The 18,277-nt window shown below is 43.0% G+C and overlaps 1 protein-coding gene across 3 annotated transcripts in view; it reads left to right on the top strand.

The window, feature by feature from the left end:
• Positions 1 to 18,277, top strand: part of ARHGEF3 (Rho guanine nucleotide exchange factor 3) — a 269,292-nt gene that overhangs the window by 220,823 nt on the left and 30,192 nt on the right. For all 3 annotated transcript variants that reach the window (XM_060022718.1, XM_060022716.1, XM_060022717.1), the window contains one exon: positions 6,517 to 6,624. In XM_060022718.1, coding sequence (XP_059878701.1) covers positions 6,517 to 6,624 — 108 coding nt within the window. The remainder of the gene's footprint in view (positions 1 to 6,516; positions 6,625 to 18,277) is intronic.

Raw genomic sequence — 18,277 nt, 5'->3', positions numbered from 1 at the left:
TTAACATCTTTATTAGAGTATAATTGCTTTACAATGGTGTATCAGTTTCTGCTTTATAACAAAGTGAATCAGCTATACATACACATATATCCCCATATCCCCTCCCTCTTGCGTCTCCCTTCCACCCTCCCTATCCCACCCCTCTAGGTGGTCACAAAGCACCAGCTGATCTCCCTGTGCTATGCGGCTGCTTCCCACTAGCTATCTATTTTATGTTTGGTAGTGTATATATGTCCATGCCACTCTCTCACTTTGTCCCAGCTTACCCTTCGCCCTCCCCGTATCCTCAAGTCCATTCTATAGTAGGTCTGCATCTTTATTCCTGTCTTGCCCCTAGATTCTTCTGACCATTTTCTTTTCTTTTAGATTCCATATATATGTGTTAGCATACGGTATTTGTTTTTCTCTTACTTCACTCTGTATGACAGTCTCTAGGTCCATCCACCTCACTACAAATAACCCAGTTTTGTTCCTTTTTATAGCTGAGCAATATTCCATTGTATATATGTGCCACATCTTCTTTATCCATTCATCTGGTGATGGACACTTAGGTGGCTTCCATGTCCTGGCTATTGTAAATAGAGCTGCAGTGAACATTTTGGTACATGACTCTTTTTGAATTATGGCTTTCTCAGGGTATATGCCCAGTAGTGGGATTGCTGGGTCTTTAAGTTTAAATGTTTCAAGGTAGCCCTCTCAGCTCTCAGTTTCCCAGCCACATGGGCCTTTCCCTATTCTGGCCTATATCAGTTGAGAATTATTGAAATTCAGTAGTGGGATTTTTGTTTTCATTTTACCAGGTTTCTTCTAATTACTGTTGATTCTAGATGATGTCTGCCTCTTCAGTATCCTTTCTCACTAGGCCCTCACTAACAACTGAAGTAAAAATCTCAGATGGCACCTGTCAGCTGCAGTTCAGCATTCAATAGTACATTTGCAAAACTGTTTCCTGTCCATTGAAATAAATCTTTGTATTATGGAGCATTTTGACCACATACCATCTTAAAATCAGATTTCTACCCCTTATTTTTGACTCAGTAGTACTTGGAAGTGGAACTCAGGATGTAAACATTTTGAATGTTGCCTAGTATAGTGAAGGTGCTGTCAGAAAACAGTATTTTGGAAATTAATTTTCTAGAATCTTCTACAGTGTCCTCTTCTCTACTGAGCAGAATACTTAATTGAAAATTGGGGAATCTCCCACAAAACTCATGTTCCTTTTTCTAATGAGCAGGGGGAAAAAAAGGCCTCAAGCCCTCAAGAATGGTTTCTGTATTTGTTAATGGTTGAAAAAAAGCAAAAGAAGAATAATATTTTGTGACATGTGAAAATTATATGAAATTCGAATTTTAATGTCTATAGATGAAGATTTAATGGAACATAGGCACATTCACTTATTTACATACTGTTTATGGCTGATGGTAGAGATGAGTAGTTGTGACAAAGGCTGGACAGCCCTCAAAGCCTAAAATATTTAACCATCTGGCCCCTTACAAAAAAGTTAGCCAAGCCCTGGAGTAGGGCATGGGCTCTGGATCCAGCCTCCCTAGCCTAGGTTTAAATCCTGGCCACCTTTTTTAGCTTTCCCCATCTTTAAGATGAAGATCACAATAGTGGCTACCTTGCAGGGCTGTTAGGAGAATAAATTAGTAAATATCTGTAAAGCATAGAGAAGAGTCCCTGCAATGAATATGAGCTCATTATTATTATGTAATAATTCTAGAGCTTCTCCATCACTCTGAGATCATAACTTCCTGTTTAATATGAGGATGATGAAAGCCTTCTAGAGGGTTACTGTTGGGTGACACGTGACCCCTGGGTGTGCGGTTCCCAGCACATCTCCTGTCACACAAATGTAGCCCTGCATAAGGCTTCCTGGTGTTTCTAAACATTTGAAAGACTTTTTATTTATGATTCCATCAACTCATGGGCAAAAGCATCTGCTAGCACAGTCGTTTCTCACCTCTCTCTTGCTCCTGGCCAGGTGTAGAGCATCTAAGAGCAGTGCTGCCCTGCAATAGAGCAGTCAGTCCTGCACTAATGGCTGCATTTCTGGCCCCTCCTGGGCCGTGTTTGTGACTCAGTAAAAGCAGAGTCTCAGGGAAGCTACAGACGTGATGTGAAAGACTCTCCTACTGCTCTCCAACCCCACTCTGGCTGCAAAAGTGAAGTGCAGGTAGAATGAGTGAGGGTTTACTGTATGCCACATCTATTAGAATGGAACTATTTTTTAAGGAATAAGAAATAGTGCCAAATTATATTGATATGGTAGGCATTTTCTTACATTGTATATAATGTGCTTTGGTTTTTATTTTTGGGGGGGAAGAATAAGGAGAGGATAAGAACTGTATCCCCTAGGGAAGGAATATTAAAATCTATTTAATTAAATCTCACATTAAAAATAAAATTAAAGGGCTTCCCTGGTGGCGCAGTGGTTGAGAGTCCGCCTGCCGATGCAGGGGACACGGATTCGTGCCCTGGTCCGGGAGGATCCCACATGCCGCGGAGCGGCTGGGCCTGTGAGCCATGACCGCTGAGCCTGTGCGTCCGGAGCCTGTGCTCCGCAATGGGAGAGGCCACAATAGTGAGAGGCCCGCGTACCGCAAAAAAAATAATAATAATAAAAAAACAAAATTACATGGAGTGCTTTATTCTCCTTTGTTTGTAATTCAAGCACAAGAGATATTTAAAATTGCTGAATCAATTCCTTTATGAAAAATATGACCTCTATACCTTTCTTCATCCTCTCCTTTCCTTCTTCCCACCTCTTCCTTCTTTTTTCCCATTCCTTGTCCTCTGGAAAGGTGAAGAGAAAATATTTGATAAAAGTCAGTTTTATCATTCATGATAAAAATTCACAGCAAACTTAGTACAGAAAGGAACTTTTTCTACCCGATAAAGGGTGTCTCTTCCATACTCTCAGCAAATACAATACTTAATGATGAAACCTTCATAATAATTACTTTGTAATTTGGAATTAGACTATGGTACCTGCTATTTTAGCTTGTAGTCAACAATATACGGGTAGTCCTAGCCAGTGCAATAAGACAAGAAAAACAGAAAAAGGTGTAAGGTCTGGAAAACATGCAAAAGGTTGTTATTCAGAAAATACTGCCCACACAGAATACTCAATGTCTTTTTCTTTCTTTTTTTTTTTTAAGATGTTGGGGGTAGGAGTTTATTAATTAATTAATTAATTTTTGCTGTGTTGGGTCTTCATTTCTGTGCAAGGGCTTTCTCTAGTTGCAGCGAGCGGGGGCCACTCTTCTTCATGGTGCGCGGGCCTTTCACTATCGCTGGCCTCTCTTGTTGCGGAGCACAGGCTCCAGACCCGCAGGCTCAGTAGTTATGGCTCACGGGCATAGTTGCTCCGTGGCACGTGGGATCCTCCCAGACCAGGGCTTGAACCCGTGTCCCCTGCATTAGCAGACAGATTCTCAACCACTGTGCCACCAGGGAAGCCCCTGCCTTTTTCTTTTTTGTTTTATTTTTTTAACCTCTTTGGTGAGATGTCCTCCTGCCCTGGCTTAGAATTGCATGGTGAGGGTGGTGTCTGTACTTGAAACAGGACACTTCATTCCTGGGTTTAGCAGTGTCCTTGCCCAGCTTAGTCTGGCAGCTGAGTTGTTGGATTAGGAAGCTTCTGCAGGTTGTGTTCTGTTATCTCTCTGTAAAGCCTGAAAGCATCCCTCTTATTGCATTTGCTAGTTCTCAGTAGAGCTATTTAACTAGAATCTGGAAACATTTTCCCTGAGGCTCCTTTTAGACAGCAGTAAAATGTAGCTCGAGACATACTGAGTAAATGGAAAAGAAAAATCAAATTAGGCCAAGAATTTTTTTAATCTCCTATTCTCACTGAAGCCCTCAAGGAGAACACCATAATTCATATTTGACTCATGTGGGTCAGGCATAAAGCCTCCTCTATAGATTCAATAACCTGTAAATGTTCTGGTTGTGAAATTGCACCTGCCCGCTTTGCTGGATCAAGCACTAAATCATGCAGCAGTGGTTTGTTTTGATTGTTCATTACTTGGGAATGTCAGATTGCCAGAGAGCAGCCCAGTGTTTACTTCCAAATGGGCAAAGCCTTGGGAAAGGAGTTTTAATTACAATCTCATGTAGCAACACTGCACACAACTTGCAGAGGGGCCAACATTTGCACTGTGCGTTCATCTTATAGCGGTGCAGAAAAACACCCATCTGACTGGCTCATGTAAAATGGGCAGCAAAGTCAGCAGAACCTTAGAAAAGATGACACAGCAAGTGGAACAGAGCCGAATCTTCCCTCATCCTGCCAAGCATGCAGGGCTCCCTGCCCCTTTTTAAAGCAAGAGAAGCCAATTGGCGTTTGCCCTTCAACTTCCCTAGTTTGATATAGAATTTGTGACCTAACAGATTTAGCCGTTAATAAAACAGAGACCTAGGAGTCAATGGGCTCTGAGGTACGTGCAGGATTATCTGAGACCAAGTCCTAATCCTCTAGGAAATCCCCCATCTTCTCACTTGCTGCAATGCAGTTTGTGCCACCAAAGGTGGTATATCACAACTCTGGCATTTCCAGCCAAAGCAGGAGCCATTCAGGGGATGCTCAAGAGGCTCTGTGTGTGTGTGTGTGTGTGTGTGTGTGTGTGTGTGTATTCAGTATGCCCGCTGGTAATGGAGCTCTGACGTAAAAAAATATTTTAAAAATCCTCCTCTGGGCACAGATACTCAGGAGCCAGGCACTGGACAGGGAGCATCCTTGAAGGGCGCTGTCACCTGGAAGCAGAAGGGCTATTGGATCTTTCTCTTCAGCATTTAAATAATTGTAATGCGATGTCTCTCATGTTGAGAGATTCATCCTTTGCATTTTGGAACTAAGCCTTCCCAGTGTTCGGAGAGTTTCCTGCTGTCTGTTCAGCTCAGCATACCAAGAGGCTGGAGAGGTACCCGGCAGCCCAGATTCATTCTCCGTCTTGGAAGTATTTGCTTCGAGAAATCATGAAGTCACTCCTGGCCACGTTGTGGAATTGTTTTGTGCTTTTTAAAAAGCCTTTTAATTTTTCTATTTGAATGCCGGAAAGGTTGGGTCTGTTTCAGAGAATGCTTCTGATTTCTGAGGCTGGCAAGGGCATAAACTGACATGAGAGTTTCTCAGCAGAACTCCAAATTCAGGCAAGATTTTTCCAAGCACCTACTATGTTCACAACACCCTGCAGGGGTATTCAGGAGAATCTGAAGTTCTGGCTTAACTCTCAAAACTTTGAAGGCAATGGCTGAAAAAGAAAGATGAGCATCTTGTGGCTCCCTTTGGAAATGATTGAGTTTTGCCACAACCATTGGCAAGTTTGGTTTTTTCCATCAAAATTTGGTGTCTTCATGTGCTGTCAAGCATCTCCTGCAGGTCAGATGGAGCTTAGGAAGACAAGGGTAACTGTTCTCTTTGTCTTTGGAAAGTGTTTTGTCTGTCATCTCTCTCTTTTCCACAGCCTGTTGTTTTTATTTATGTAATTCTCATCTGCAGAGTCATTGGTATGGGTAGGCTCCCCTCATCCATCAGCTTGGTTTGGGGTAACTTGCAGATTTGCACGTTTTATGTGGAGGTGATTTTCAAAACTTGTGTCTATGTGTAGTATAAAAACTGATGCTCATGGTAGGGTTTTCTCTATACGTTTTCTTTTGCTGTCTGGTGGTTATTTATAACTATTAATATGTGCATTTCAAATATACTGTAGATACAAAGATGCTTTGTTAAGAGCCTAGCAATAGAATAACTTCTTTAAACAATATTTTTTTAATTTGGTATACTTAAAAAAAATGATTTTTTGTGCTTTAGAAAAGCCATTGCATATTAGAAATTTGGAGAGTGGCTTCAGGTAAGTTGGAGAAAACATTTTTTAAAAAGATGAAACCAGGGCTTCCCTGGTGGCGCAGTGATTGAGAGTCCGCCTGCCGATGCAGGGGACACAGGTTCGTGCCCCGGTCCGGGAGGATCCCACATGCCGTGGAGCGGCTGGGCCCGTGAGCCATGGCCGCTGGGCCTGCGCTTCCGGGGCCTGTGCTCCGCGACGGGAGAGGCCGCAGCAGTGAGAGGCCCGCGTACCGCAAAAAAAAAAAAAAAAAAAAAAAAGATGAAACCAGAAGCATCAAAAGACAACTGCCTGACAAGGTCATTGGATGGGAAATCTGAGGCAGCTTTTCTCTACAGGAGGGGTTGAGGAGAATCATACTACTTAGTGGAAGCCTCTGATTTAAAAGCTGGCAGATATATTTGGGGTGAAGGGAAAGGAGAGATCCCTGCCCATTTGCTGTCCACTCAGAGGCTGCTTCTGTTGACATCCCTCTGCCATTTCTCCTTCCCTGGCTCCTAAGCCAGGTCACCTCCACACAGCTGGAGTGAGACAGAGCACTGTTTACATTCCACAGATCGGTGTGCAGCCAGCAGCTTGTGGAGTGGGGACATTGACTGTATAGTGGAGTTATGTTGTCTTCGTAATTGACCTTGACATTTTCCTTTCCTTTTTTTTAACCCTACAGGAGCCTAGTAATAAACGAGTCAAACCTCTTTCCAGAGTCACATCCCTAGCAAACCTCATCCCACCCGTGAAGGCCACACCGTTAAAGCGCTTCAGCCAAACCCTGCAGGTAAGAAGGGCACAGTGGGCTCATGTTTGCAGAAAACCACGCTGTGTGGGAGGAGCCATCCCTGTCCTACCTAGAACCTCCCCTGGTTTCAGATTGACATGAATCAATGCTTACTTAAACAGAAGAGAGCAAGTGAGGGGACTGAGAGGAAGAAAGAGATGTTTTCAAGCTGTAAACTGGTGTCAGGCAGAGTCCCTCGAGGTGTAACTGGAGGAGTCATCTCTGTTGGGCTCCTCACAATTATACTTCACAGTCCTATGCCCCATCCAGATGCGCTATCATAGGGTTTGTCCTAACATATCTATGGGCCTCCCAAGGGAACCAGCACATGATGTAAGTTGGAGGGCAGGAGAGCCTAGTGATTTAGACCAGGGTCTGCAAACTATAGCATGTGGGAAAAAACTCAGCCCACCCCCTGATTTCTTGTGGCCCTGGAGCTAAGAGTGGTTTTTACTTTTTAAAATGGCTGGGAAAAAAAATAAAAGAGGAATGATATTTCATGACCCATGAAAATTATATGAAATTGAAATTTCGGTGTCTATAACTAAAGTTTTGCTGTCTATAACTAAAGTTTTGCTGGAACACGGGCATGCCTAAATGTTGATATGTTTTCTGTAGCTGCCATTGCACTACAAAGGCAGAGTTGAGTAGTTGTGAAAGGGATCATATCGCCCACAACACCAAAAATATTTACTATTTGGCCCCTTACAGAAAATGTTTGTTGACCCCTGACTGAGAACAAGGGCCCTGGAGTAGAAGTATCTCACTTCTGTCCTTGGCTGTGTCACTCAAAGACTTTGTCACCTTGGGCAGATAACTTCATATCTCTCTAGGTCTTGCTTTTATTCCTCATGGATACATTGGGTGATGATGCTACCAGCTCCTTTATAGAATCCTTGTAAAGATTTACAGGATAGTGCATTTAAAGGACTTAGCATAGTGCCTTGGCCTGTAGTTAGTAATCACTAACTTCCTAACCAGCTAAGGTGTAAATATTAACTACTATAATAATTCTTTGGTTAACAGGTGGTTTGTAAACTCCTGATAAAGTTTATCTTTTAAAGTGAAAATCGAGATTTGTCTTAAGGCCTTGGGCCCAATATGATAATCATAAAAATCCTCTTGTAGACTGAGGCCCACGAAAGTCATGCCATGAAAAGGCTCACCTTGTTCAGCTGAGGAGTAGTCTTGAGTCTGCCAGTTTCTTACATGTCTTGAATACTTTTGCTTAGCAGTATTTTTATCTTGACTTTCTGAGTCATTAAGAAAATTGTGGACCAGGGAATTCCCTGGCAGTGCAGTGGTTAGGACCCAGCACTTTCACTACCAAGGGCATGGGTTCAGTCCCTGGTTGGGGAACTAAGACCCCACAAGCCGTGTGGTGTGGCCAAAAAAAAAAAAAAATTGTGGACCAGCACCCAAGGCTTATGTCCCATGCTATGAAATCTATGATTTGAGAACTGCTTAAAGTCTCCCTCACCCACGCTTGTCCTTGTTACCACACCATTCAGCCAATGTGCTGTGACTTTGCACAGCCCAAGCTCTTCTCCCCACTTTCCTACAGGTGCCATCCCTCACCAGTGCTAATCCCTCCCTGCCCATTCCTCTGTTAACGCTGCTAATATTTCTCCCCAATGAACACCTCATCGTCTCATTAGCTATGGGTTTGGCTCTGTGCTGGAATCTCTGGGCCCCTGGTTATCCTCTGATCCCCTTTGTGGGAGAATGGAGGAGAAAAAAAATAAGGTCGTCTTGGGGGGCCAGATGAAGGTCTTCGAAGCTAGTGAAGAAAAGTGTGTTCACCTTCTCTCCCCAGTGACCAGTCCCTAAGCCCTATGGCCAAGTTCATCACAGGCTTCCACTGGAAGATCATCACTGCCCTAGCCCTGCACATCTGGTCTTTTGCTGAGTTCTGCTTTTTGAAAATTCTTTAGCCTGTCTCTTACCATTTCACGCTTTCCTTCCCATCCCAGTGGCTGTGGCTCAAGTTCACCGTAGTTATTTCAACCTCCGTGTTGCCAGCCATCTCTTCCCGTTGTCTCTCTGAGGAGAGTCCACCGTCTGCCCCAGGAAGGGCCTCACTCATTCCACAAGAGTTAAGTGGGCCCTCGTCATGCACCAGGCTCTAACTCCTGCCCTCACGTTGCTTACATCCTGGGTAGAGTTGCCTTCTGGCAACCTGGTGACCACATCTGGCCCTCGGTTGTGTTTTGTTTGGCTGCACATTGTTTTGAGCTAACGTTTAGAAATCAAAACAGTCCACGTAAGAATCTGGACTTCTGACTTCTTTTGAGGAATTGGAAGGCCTAGCAGTGCTGGGCCTATGTTCCCACATGGCACTTATGAGCTGTGCCTAAGTAGCCAGCCAACTGTCATCTACAAATGTCCCCACTTCTCTCAGTTGTCCTCCCAACACCTGGCCTCTTCACTCACTGCCATCAGCTTGCCTGGCCTGTAGACTCCGTGTTTATGCTCATGGGTCCAGGGAGAGCACTGTCTATGCCTCCTCCCCACAGCCCAGCCCCGACTCAAAGCACAGTGCTTTAAGATCTTCCATTGTCATACCTTCAAAATCTTTCCTTAGGCTTCCCAGGCAACCTTTATTTCTTTTCTCCTGTTTCTGCCCTACACAGATCCCACACAGGGAACACTGCAGGAAATATTTGATCACCCTACAAATTTGCATTGACCTAGAGAACTGGGACAGAAGGAAATCAAGCCATGTCTGAAATCCAACAGACTGAGGCCAGGCAAAGATGAGAAAGCCAGACGCGAGGCGGGGAAATCTGACAGGTGGAAATTGGTTTCTAAAACCTCAAAAAATTTTTTTGGAAAAATAGTTTTTTATTTACTTGTTTAAAATATGATAAATAGCTAATTCCAGGTTCCATTTATTGGACAGAAACAACCCAGTAGAAACAGAATAATTATTCATAATGGTTATGCACATGAACATAGAGAGAACTTGAACAGTGTCTTTATGCTGTGAGTGTGTCCTTGGCGGGGGGAGTGGTCAGCAAATGGAAATATGTCCCTGAGGTTGTATGCAGAGTTAGACAGCCATGTTTGCAGGATGACCTGCAAAGCACAGAGAATGCCGTCTTGCCCCCACGTATCTCCCTGTAAGTCACCTTGGCACATGCAGTGCAAGTTTTGCAGAATTATTTCCAGTCCTAGCATCCCAATAATTGCCTCATGACTTTATTGCTTCCTTCCCCAGGTAGAGCGGGATAGGTGTTAATGTAGCCTGAGGAGCAGGGAGGATTGTGGGGGGGGGAGGGGGTGGAGGCCCCAAAGGCATACTTAGTGGGCCACCTTCACATCCTTTCCCATTTTGCCTGTGGTGGTCTTGATGCCCGTTCTAAGAGGGGAGAAACAGAAAACAAGGAGTACAGGGCTGCCTCAAGCCTCTCTGTAGTCCTTCATTCCTTACCCATATGTGTGTATTATTTTTTTCTGCTTCCCAAAGCAACTCATTGCTGTCATTGAGCAGCTTGCTCCTCTGTGGCAGTATCCCTTGTCCCTGGCTCCTGACACCTTAGAGACATACACATCCCTGCGATATCCAGTTAGGTCTCTCAGGTTGGGTTCCTTTTATCATAGGAGGAGAGGTGAGTTAGGCCCAAACATGATGCTTTAATCAATAATAGAACACTTAGCAGTCCTTCCTCTGGCTTCCTTGGAGGCCACAGGTTAGCCCAGGAGGATATTGAGAGAGCTCGGGGCTGGCAGCCTCTTCCAAAAAGCTTAAGAGCCCAGTCACAAATGTGAGTGGTTCTTGCAGCAACAGTTCAGCAAGACACTGCAGGACTTGTTCTCTGTGGCCTCCCTGCCCCCCATTCCCCCTGTGGACTGGGGGCTCGGGCCTCAGCACAAAGGCAGCATTTGTGGAGGTCAGAGAGGGAGAGCCGACTGCACGGCGCTCCGTCTGCTTCTGACCAGGGAGGTTAGCGCTGCTGGTAGACTGGAGCACAGATGTCTAGATCCCTCTGGGCCTATAAATCCCCTCACTGGGCTGCCCAGCTCTGAAAGGGGCTGGTCTGTGCTCACTCCTCATGTGGAGTGACGAAGGCGAGCTGCCTCGGCCGGTCGATCGCTGAGTCCACCTCCCCGTCACGGCCGTGCGGCTGGTGGACTTGTTTAGGCCGAGTCCAGGGCATGCTATGGGATGCTGGGCTCCTTACCCTGTAACTGAGCCCTGCGTTCTCTTTGAACGTGAACTGTATTTCTTTTCCATTATAGAGTGTATGCTCATTACGGAAAAATACGGAAAAGAGGAAGGAGAAAGATTCCACTCCCAAACAACCCCTGTTAATACTTGATAATTTCCTTTCAGTGTTATTCTAGGTCTATCTATGAAACTTACACACTCTGGACCTAATTTGGTGTTACAGTCTTTCCAGCCTTATCTTTGTGTTTTCTGTTTACCTCTGGATTTAAACCTCCCCCCGTGGCCCCAAGGACTGTGGATGATCAGTTTTTCTTGCATCTCTATTGGTCTTGGCCTCACATATTTCCAGGCTATGCAGTTAGGTGTATAAAGGTTCCTCTTCGTCATTGTCACACTCTCTTGGGGGAATTGTACCTTTTATTAAAATTAAATATTTCTATTTATTTCTTTTAATGCTTTCTGTCTTGGATTTTATTTTGTCTTTTCTTATTTTCTTTTTTTTGCATTTTACCTGGTGTATCTTGTTTATCTCTTTTATTTTCATCCTCCCTTTGTCATTTAGCTGGATGAAAGTTTTATTATGGCTTAAGGGAAGTGTTATATCAGTTATTCTTGGAAAATATCTTAATGGACTGAGTACATATTATTCCAACATGGTGTGATTTATTTTATATAACCAGTCTCCTATTAATGGATATTTAGGTTGTAAATATTTTTATGTTATTATGTAACTCTGTGTTGAATGTTTTTTTTATGACATTTGTCCTATATATATATATTTTATTACAGTAAGGCCAGATTTTAAAACTATTTGTATTGATTATCTGAACATCAAAAATAATATTATCAGGCTATTCTTAGTACACACTCACATAATTCAATCAGTTTATTGGCTGTATTTGTCTTTAAACCACGTCACAGGTATTGTTCTAAAGAATGTATTTATCTTCAATATAATCTTTTTTTTTTAATTTATTTTATTTATTTATTTTTGGCTGCGTTGGGTCTTCGTTGCTGCACACTGGCTTTCTCTAGTTGCGTCAAGTGGGGGCTACTCTTCGTTGCGGTGCGTGGGCTTCTCATTGCAGTGGCTTCTCTTGTTGCGGAGCACGGGCTCTAGGCTCACAGGCTTCAGTAGTTGTGGCACGCAGGCTCAGTAGTTGTGGCGCACGGGCTTAGTTGCTCCACAGCATGTGGGATCCTCCAGACCAGGGCTTGAACTTGTGTCCACTGCATTGGCAGGAGGATTCTTAACCCCTGCACCACCAGGGAAGCCCTTATTAGTTATTTTTTAATTACCCACAATCCTCTTCATAGTTGCATTTTATGGTTAATCACCTTGAACTTGCTGACTTCCTCAATCAACTCTTCTGACCATAATGAATTTTTAAACTTTGTATTATGGAAACTTCCAAACACACAGCAAAATAGCAGTATACCATGAATGCCCATATGCACACAATCTCTAGGCCTCTCCTGGAACCGTTGAAACTACTTCAAAAGCGCTTACCGTTGGGATGAAACATCTCGCAGGTAAATCTGATCTTTGGAGGACTTAACGGGTAATCAAGTGGGAAACTCAGGATGGCAGGAGAAACCCCAAACTCAAAACAGGTGTCTTCTGGACCCCTGCCACAGTTCCTTCCGGAGGATTCAGTATTAATTGTTTGCACTCGGCCATCAGCCTCTTGAGCACCATCCCTGCCATTGCCCAGCTCGCAGCGCTTGCCCAGCGCTTGTCCCTCCTGCCCAACCTGTCCTATTTTTTTAAAGTACCTCCTATTGGGCTTTCTTTTCTGATTATATAACATCATTTTTAAAAATGAAAAATATAGAGAAGCACAGGAAAGGGAATAAAAATTCTTGTAATCCCATCTTCCCATCACCAAAAAACTTCTATTAACATTTTGGTATCTACTCAGGCAAACTTTTCTTTTACTATATACTTGTGTGAGTATTTTTTAAAAACAAAATTGTAATCATACTATTTTTTAACTTGCTTTTGTCTTAACAGTATAAAATAACCTTACAGTATAAAGACATTTTCACGTCATTAAATATTTTTCATGATCTCAATTCTTAATCGGTTCATATAGTATTTTGTCAAAAGGATGTATGTTTATTCAGTCACCCTTCTATTGTTGAATACTTAAATTGTTTGGATTTTTCCACCATTATAGATAGTACTGCTTTAAACATCCCGATCACAAATCTTGTATATGTCTTTATTTCTTCTTTCCTTACTTTATGTTGCCAGAAGTGGAATTCTGGTCAAAGAGTGTAAACACCAAGCCATCTGATAGCACTAGTGTTAGGCCTCTACTTTTTTTTTTTTTTAATTGGAGTATAGTTGATTTACAATGTTGTGTTAGTTTCAGGTGTACAGCAGAGTGATTCAGTTATACATATACATATATCCATTCTTTTTCAGATTCTTTTCCCAAATAGGTTATTACAAAATGTTGAGTAGAGTTCCCTGTGCTATACAGTAGGTGCTTGTTGATTATCTATCTTATATATAGTAATGTGTACATATATGTTTATCCCAAACTCCTAATTTATCACCCCCACATGTTTCCCCTTTGGTAACCATAAGTTTGTTTTTGAAGTCTGTGAGTCTGTTTCTGTTTTGTAAATAAGTTCATTTGTATCATTTTTTTAGATTCTACCTATAAGTGATATCATATGATATTTGTCTTTTTCTGTCTGACTTCACTTAGTATGATAATCTCTAGATCCATCCATGTTGCTGCAAACGGCATTATTTCATTCTTTTTACAGCTGAGTAATATTCCATTGTATACATGTACCACACCTTCTTTATCCATTCCTCTGTCGATGGACCTTTAGGTTGCTTCCATGTCTTGGCTATTGTAAATTGTGCTGCAGTGAACATTGTGGTGAATGTACCTTTTCAAATTATGGTTTTCTCCAGGTGTATGCTCAGGAGTGGGATTGCTGGATCATACAGTTGTTCTATTTTTAGTTCCCACCTGCAGTGTAGGAGGGTTCCCTTTTCTCCACCCCTTTCCAGCATTTATTGTTTGTAGACTTTTTCATGATGGCCATTCTGACTGGTATGAGGTGATACTTCATTGTAGTTTCAGTTTGCGTTTCTCTGACAATTAGTGATGTTGAGCATCAGGCCTCTACTTTTGACATGTATCTGTCTTGGACAGAATTGCTTCTTTGTGTTCTCACATCCTAATTCTAGACTCATAGTCACATTTCTCCCTCTCTTTGGGCAAGGGTGCAAGGGTTTGTGTTGGGCCTGGAATGGCTCAGAGATGATGAGGATGAAGGGGAGAGAGGACATTTCAGGTTTGAGGAAGGAGTGTGGAAAGACTGATGCCATCTAGATCTGAGAAGTAAGTAGGAAGAGTACCAGCATATGTGCTTAATTTCCATGGGCTGGCAACCATGATTTTCTTCTCCAAGGACCTCAAATATCACCCCTTGGTCCAAGGTCATATACTTTCTATAGCTGATAAAATCTTTGGTCCTAAGTTATTTGGCAGATGTGGAGAATGAGCCCAAGGGGTAGAGGGGTGTGTGTGTGTGTGTGTGTGTGTGTGTGTGTGTGTGTGTGTGTGTGTGTGTGTGTGTGTGTGTGTGTGTGTGTGTGTGTGTGTGTGTGTGTTGGGGGAAGCAACCAGAAACCATACTTATTACCTGTCTGGAAGGTAAGGATGTAGTTGAGGAGTAACCTGTATTCTGTGTTAAAAGGAACTCCTGATTTTCTGCTGTTCTTTACCATTCCTGCAATAATAATTAGACTGTTGTAATAGTTGACTATTGCAATTTAAAGGTTGTCATTTTAAATTTAGTACTAACATCTTCCATTAGTTCAGTATTTATAGCAAGCCAAGCTCTGTGCAAGGTCCTTTATGTTCGTGGCCTCATTCAAAACTCTGCAGGGTAGAACTCATCACCACTTTATAGGGAAAAAAACCTATTGTGTGCTTTGCTGCACAATAGCCAGGACATGGAAGCAACCTAAATGTCCATCGACAGATGAATGGATAAAGAAGATGTGACACATATATACAATGGAGTATTACTTAGCCATAAAAAGAAACGAAATTGAGTTACTTGTAGTGAGGTGGGTGGACCTAGAGTCTGTCATACAGAGTGAAGTATGTCAATCCATTTAATAGTAAGCTATCTGCTACAAAATAGCAATGGTAAATGTAGAGAATTTCCCTGGCTTGAACTCTTTATTGGAGCGTGTTATCTTTGGCCATAGAGACCTTCTGTTTTGGGAAAAGGACAAGGGAGTACCCCACGGAACAGGCAGCATTAACAAACCAAATCTTCCATCATGCCTAACGTGCTGGGTTTACATTTCCTCTGACACGTGTAAAGGGGCCCCCTTTTCCCACCTACAGCATCTTTTCCATATAGCCAGTTCAGGCATAAACATGAGCACCCATTTCCTAAATCTGCAGTATCTGTGCCTGCTATGGGGCCATTGTTATTTTAGCTGCCAGTAACTATGAGCTTTGGGCTTTTGACTCATTTTCTGGGCCAGATTCCCTCATGGAAACTCTTGCTTGTCCTGGAACATTTTTCAGTCCAGGCCCAGAATCCCCATAACTAGGGGGTCCTATGTACATGATTCTGTTTTGAATCCAGTCCCTTCCAAGCTGGGTCCCTTACTTTGAAGTGAGCCTCTCCTGGTCACTGTGGACCAGTGTTTCTCACCCCAAGGGACATTCAACAGCATCTGTAGATGTGTTGGTTGTCACAGCTTGAGGTGGGGGGGGGGCACTACTGTCATCTAGTGGTTAGAGGTAAGGATAATATTAAACATCCTGCAATGCACAAGACAGCCCTTCACAACAAAGAATATTCTGGTCCAAAACATTAGTGGTGGCAAGGCTGAGATTCCCTATCACAGACTGAGAAGTAGCCTGAGACTCATCTATTTGGGCACATGCATTCCAACACACTTTAAATTTTACCCTAGAGGAAGCAGGGTAGGATATTGGTTAAAAATTGCAAGTGGGGGCTTCCCTGGTGGCATAGTGGTTAAGAATCCACCTGCCAATGCAGGGGACACGGGTTCGAGCCCTGGTCCGGGAAGATGCCACGTACCGCAGAGCAACTAAGCCCATGCACCACAACTACTGAGCCTGCGCTCTAGAGCCCACGAGCCACAACTACCGAGCCCAAGAGCCACAGCTACCGAGCCCTCGTGCCACAACTACTGAAGTCCGTGCGCCTAGAGCCCGTGCTCAGCAACAAGAGAAGCCACCGCAATGAGAAGCCCGCACACCGCAATGAAGAGTAGCCCCTGCTCGCCGCAACTAGAGAAAGCCCGCGCGCAGCAACGAAGACCCAACGCAGCCAAAAATAAAATAAATTAATTTTTTAAAAAAAGCATTTAAAAAAAAATTGCAAGGGGTGGGGGAGAGTTGCACTCAAATAGACCAGATGTGGATTGTCATCCTGAGTTCACCACTGACCTGGGTTATTAAATTCTGGAGCACCGTTTATTAGCTGCATGACCTTCAGCAAAGAATCACCCTCTCTGAGCCTCAAGTTTCCTCATCTATAAAAAAAGGGTAGGAATCCTCACCTCTTGGGCATAGCAGGGCTCTAAAGCCCCACTCACAGAGCCCAGCACATACAAGCAACGACATTCATTCATTAAGCAAAATTGTTGAGGTCCTACCATGTGCCAGTGTTGGTGAATCCATCGGTGAACAGAACAAATAGATATCCTTGTCTTCAAGGAGCTTACCTTCTATTGGGAGGAAACAGACATGTCAGAAACAAACCGGTAAATGATATCACACAGCACATGGTGAAAGAGAGCCAGAGCAGGGGGATGGGCAGTGGCAGGGGCACTGGAAGGGACGTGGCTGTTCTCCTCTCTCTCAAGGCATTCCTCTTCTTTGGGTTTTTCCTCCTAGCAGTAGTCACTTTTTCTCCGCCAGCTCCAATCCTCTCATCTAATTGTGGCCAGCTGTACTGATGACTGGTAGGGGTGCAGGTATGGTGTGTGGTCAGCACTGTCATGAACACCCCCCCATGGCTTGGGCCTGGTTGGCTGTGAGCTGTCTCCAGGGCCAGCCAGCTGCTAACCATACCTCTGTCCAGCATTCTTTATTTCTTTGGGATTCTTCTTTTCAGCATCCTTCCCCTTTCTAAGTGGAGTTTTAAAAAGACAAAATGTTTGTTTTAATCCATCCAAATTAAAGGTGTAAATCTGAAGTTTGATTGGTCAAAGAGCCACTCAGTCATTATTCCTAAAACTGCGCAAATGCATTCCCTCTTCTTAACTAGACTTAAACTCCAAGAAGGCTGAGTCCCATCTGACTGAAACCTCCCTGCAATGCATGATTTGCATGTAAACAGCAGGTACAGTCCCCGTAGTAGAAAGAGCTCAGGTCTTGGAGTCAAACACATTTGGTTTTGAATCCTAGCTGGGGAGATACCTTAGCCTCCCTAGCCTCAGTTTAATCATCAGCCAGATGGGAATAAACTCTCACCTTTCAGGGTGGTTGTGAGGATCGGAGAGAACTCATCGGAAGTACTAAGCATGGGCAAGTATGTACGGCCCCTCTGTGATATACGTGGTGAACTTCATCCCTGTCCCTTCCCCCTTAGTACCCAAGCCCAGCAATCACTAAGGAAAGACAAAACCAGGAATTCTTAGAGATGGAGCTCCCCTAGTATAGCTCACCTCTCTCTTTTTTTCCCCCAAACTGCAACAGAAAAAGTCTCCAACTCTGGGAAATTTTTCAATAAAAACATAAAAATATGTTCAATCTTATGTTCGAAACATGAAACTGAAATTAAGATGTATTTGTTCTTCCTATCAGATTGATAATAATATCCTATTTATGAGTGTGAAGGGAAAGGTACTATCATATACCTTTCTGGAGACTATGAAGTTGAACAGACTATTTGAAGGTCAATTTGCCAGTACTTATCAAATGTTAAGAAGTTGATACTTCTTAGACCAAGGAATTCTACTTAAGGAATCTGCCTTACAGAAATACCAGCATAAATACATAAAGGATGTTCACTAAGGCACTTTTTATAATAGCCAGGCACTGGAAACGTTTTTAATGTCCATCAGTTGGAGGTTGATTAAATCCATGTGGTGCATCCAGACTATGGGACACTAACTCTGTAGCCATTAAAAAGAATGGGTGGAGGCTCAAGAGGGAGGGGATGTGGGGATATACATATACATATAGCTGATTCACTTTGTTGTACAGTAGAAACTAACACAACATTGTAAAGCAATTATCCTCCAATAAAGATATTTAAAAAAAAAGAATGGGTGACTTAAGAGGTATAAACTACTATATATAAAATAAATAAGCTACAAGGATATATTGTATAGCACAGGGATTATAACCAATATTTTATAATAACTATAAATGGAGTATAATCTATAAAATGTTTGACTCACTATGTTGTACACCTGAAACTAATATAATGTTGTAAACCAACTGCACCTCAGTT

The sequence above is a fragment of the Delphinus delphis genome, chromosome 10 (assembly GCF_949987515.2).
Source record: "Delphinus delphis chromosome 10, mDelDel1.2, whole genome shotgun sequence".
NCBI lineage: Eukaryota > Metazoa > Chordata > Mammalia > Artiodactyla > Delphinidae > Delphinus > Delphinus delphis.
The sequence above is the reverse complement of the archived record's forward strand: the minus strand, read 5'-3'. Positions and strand labels throughout refer to the sequence as shown.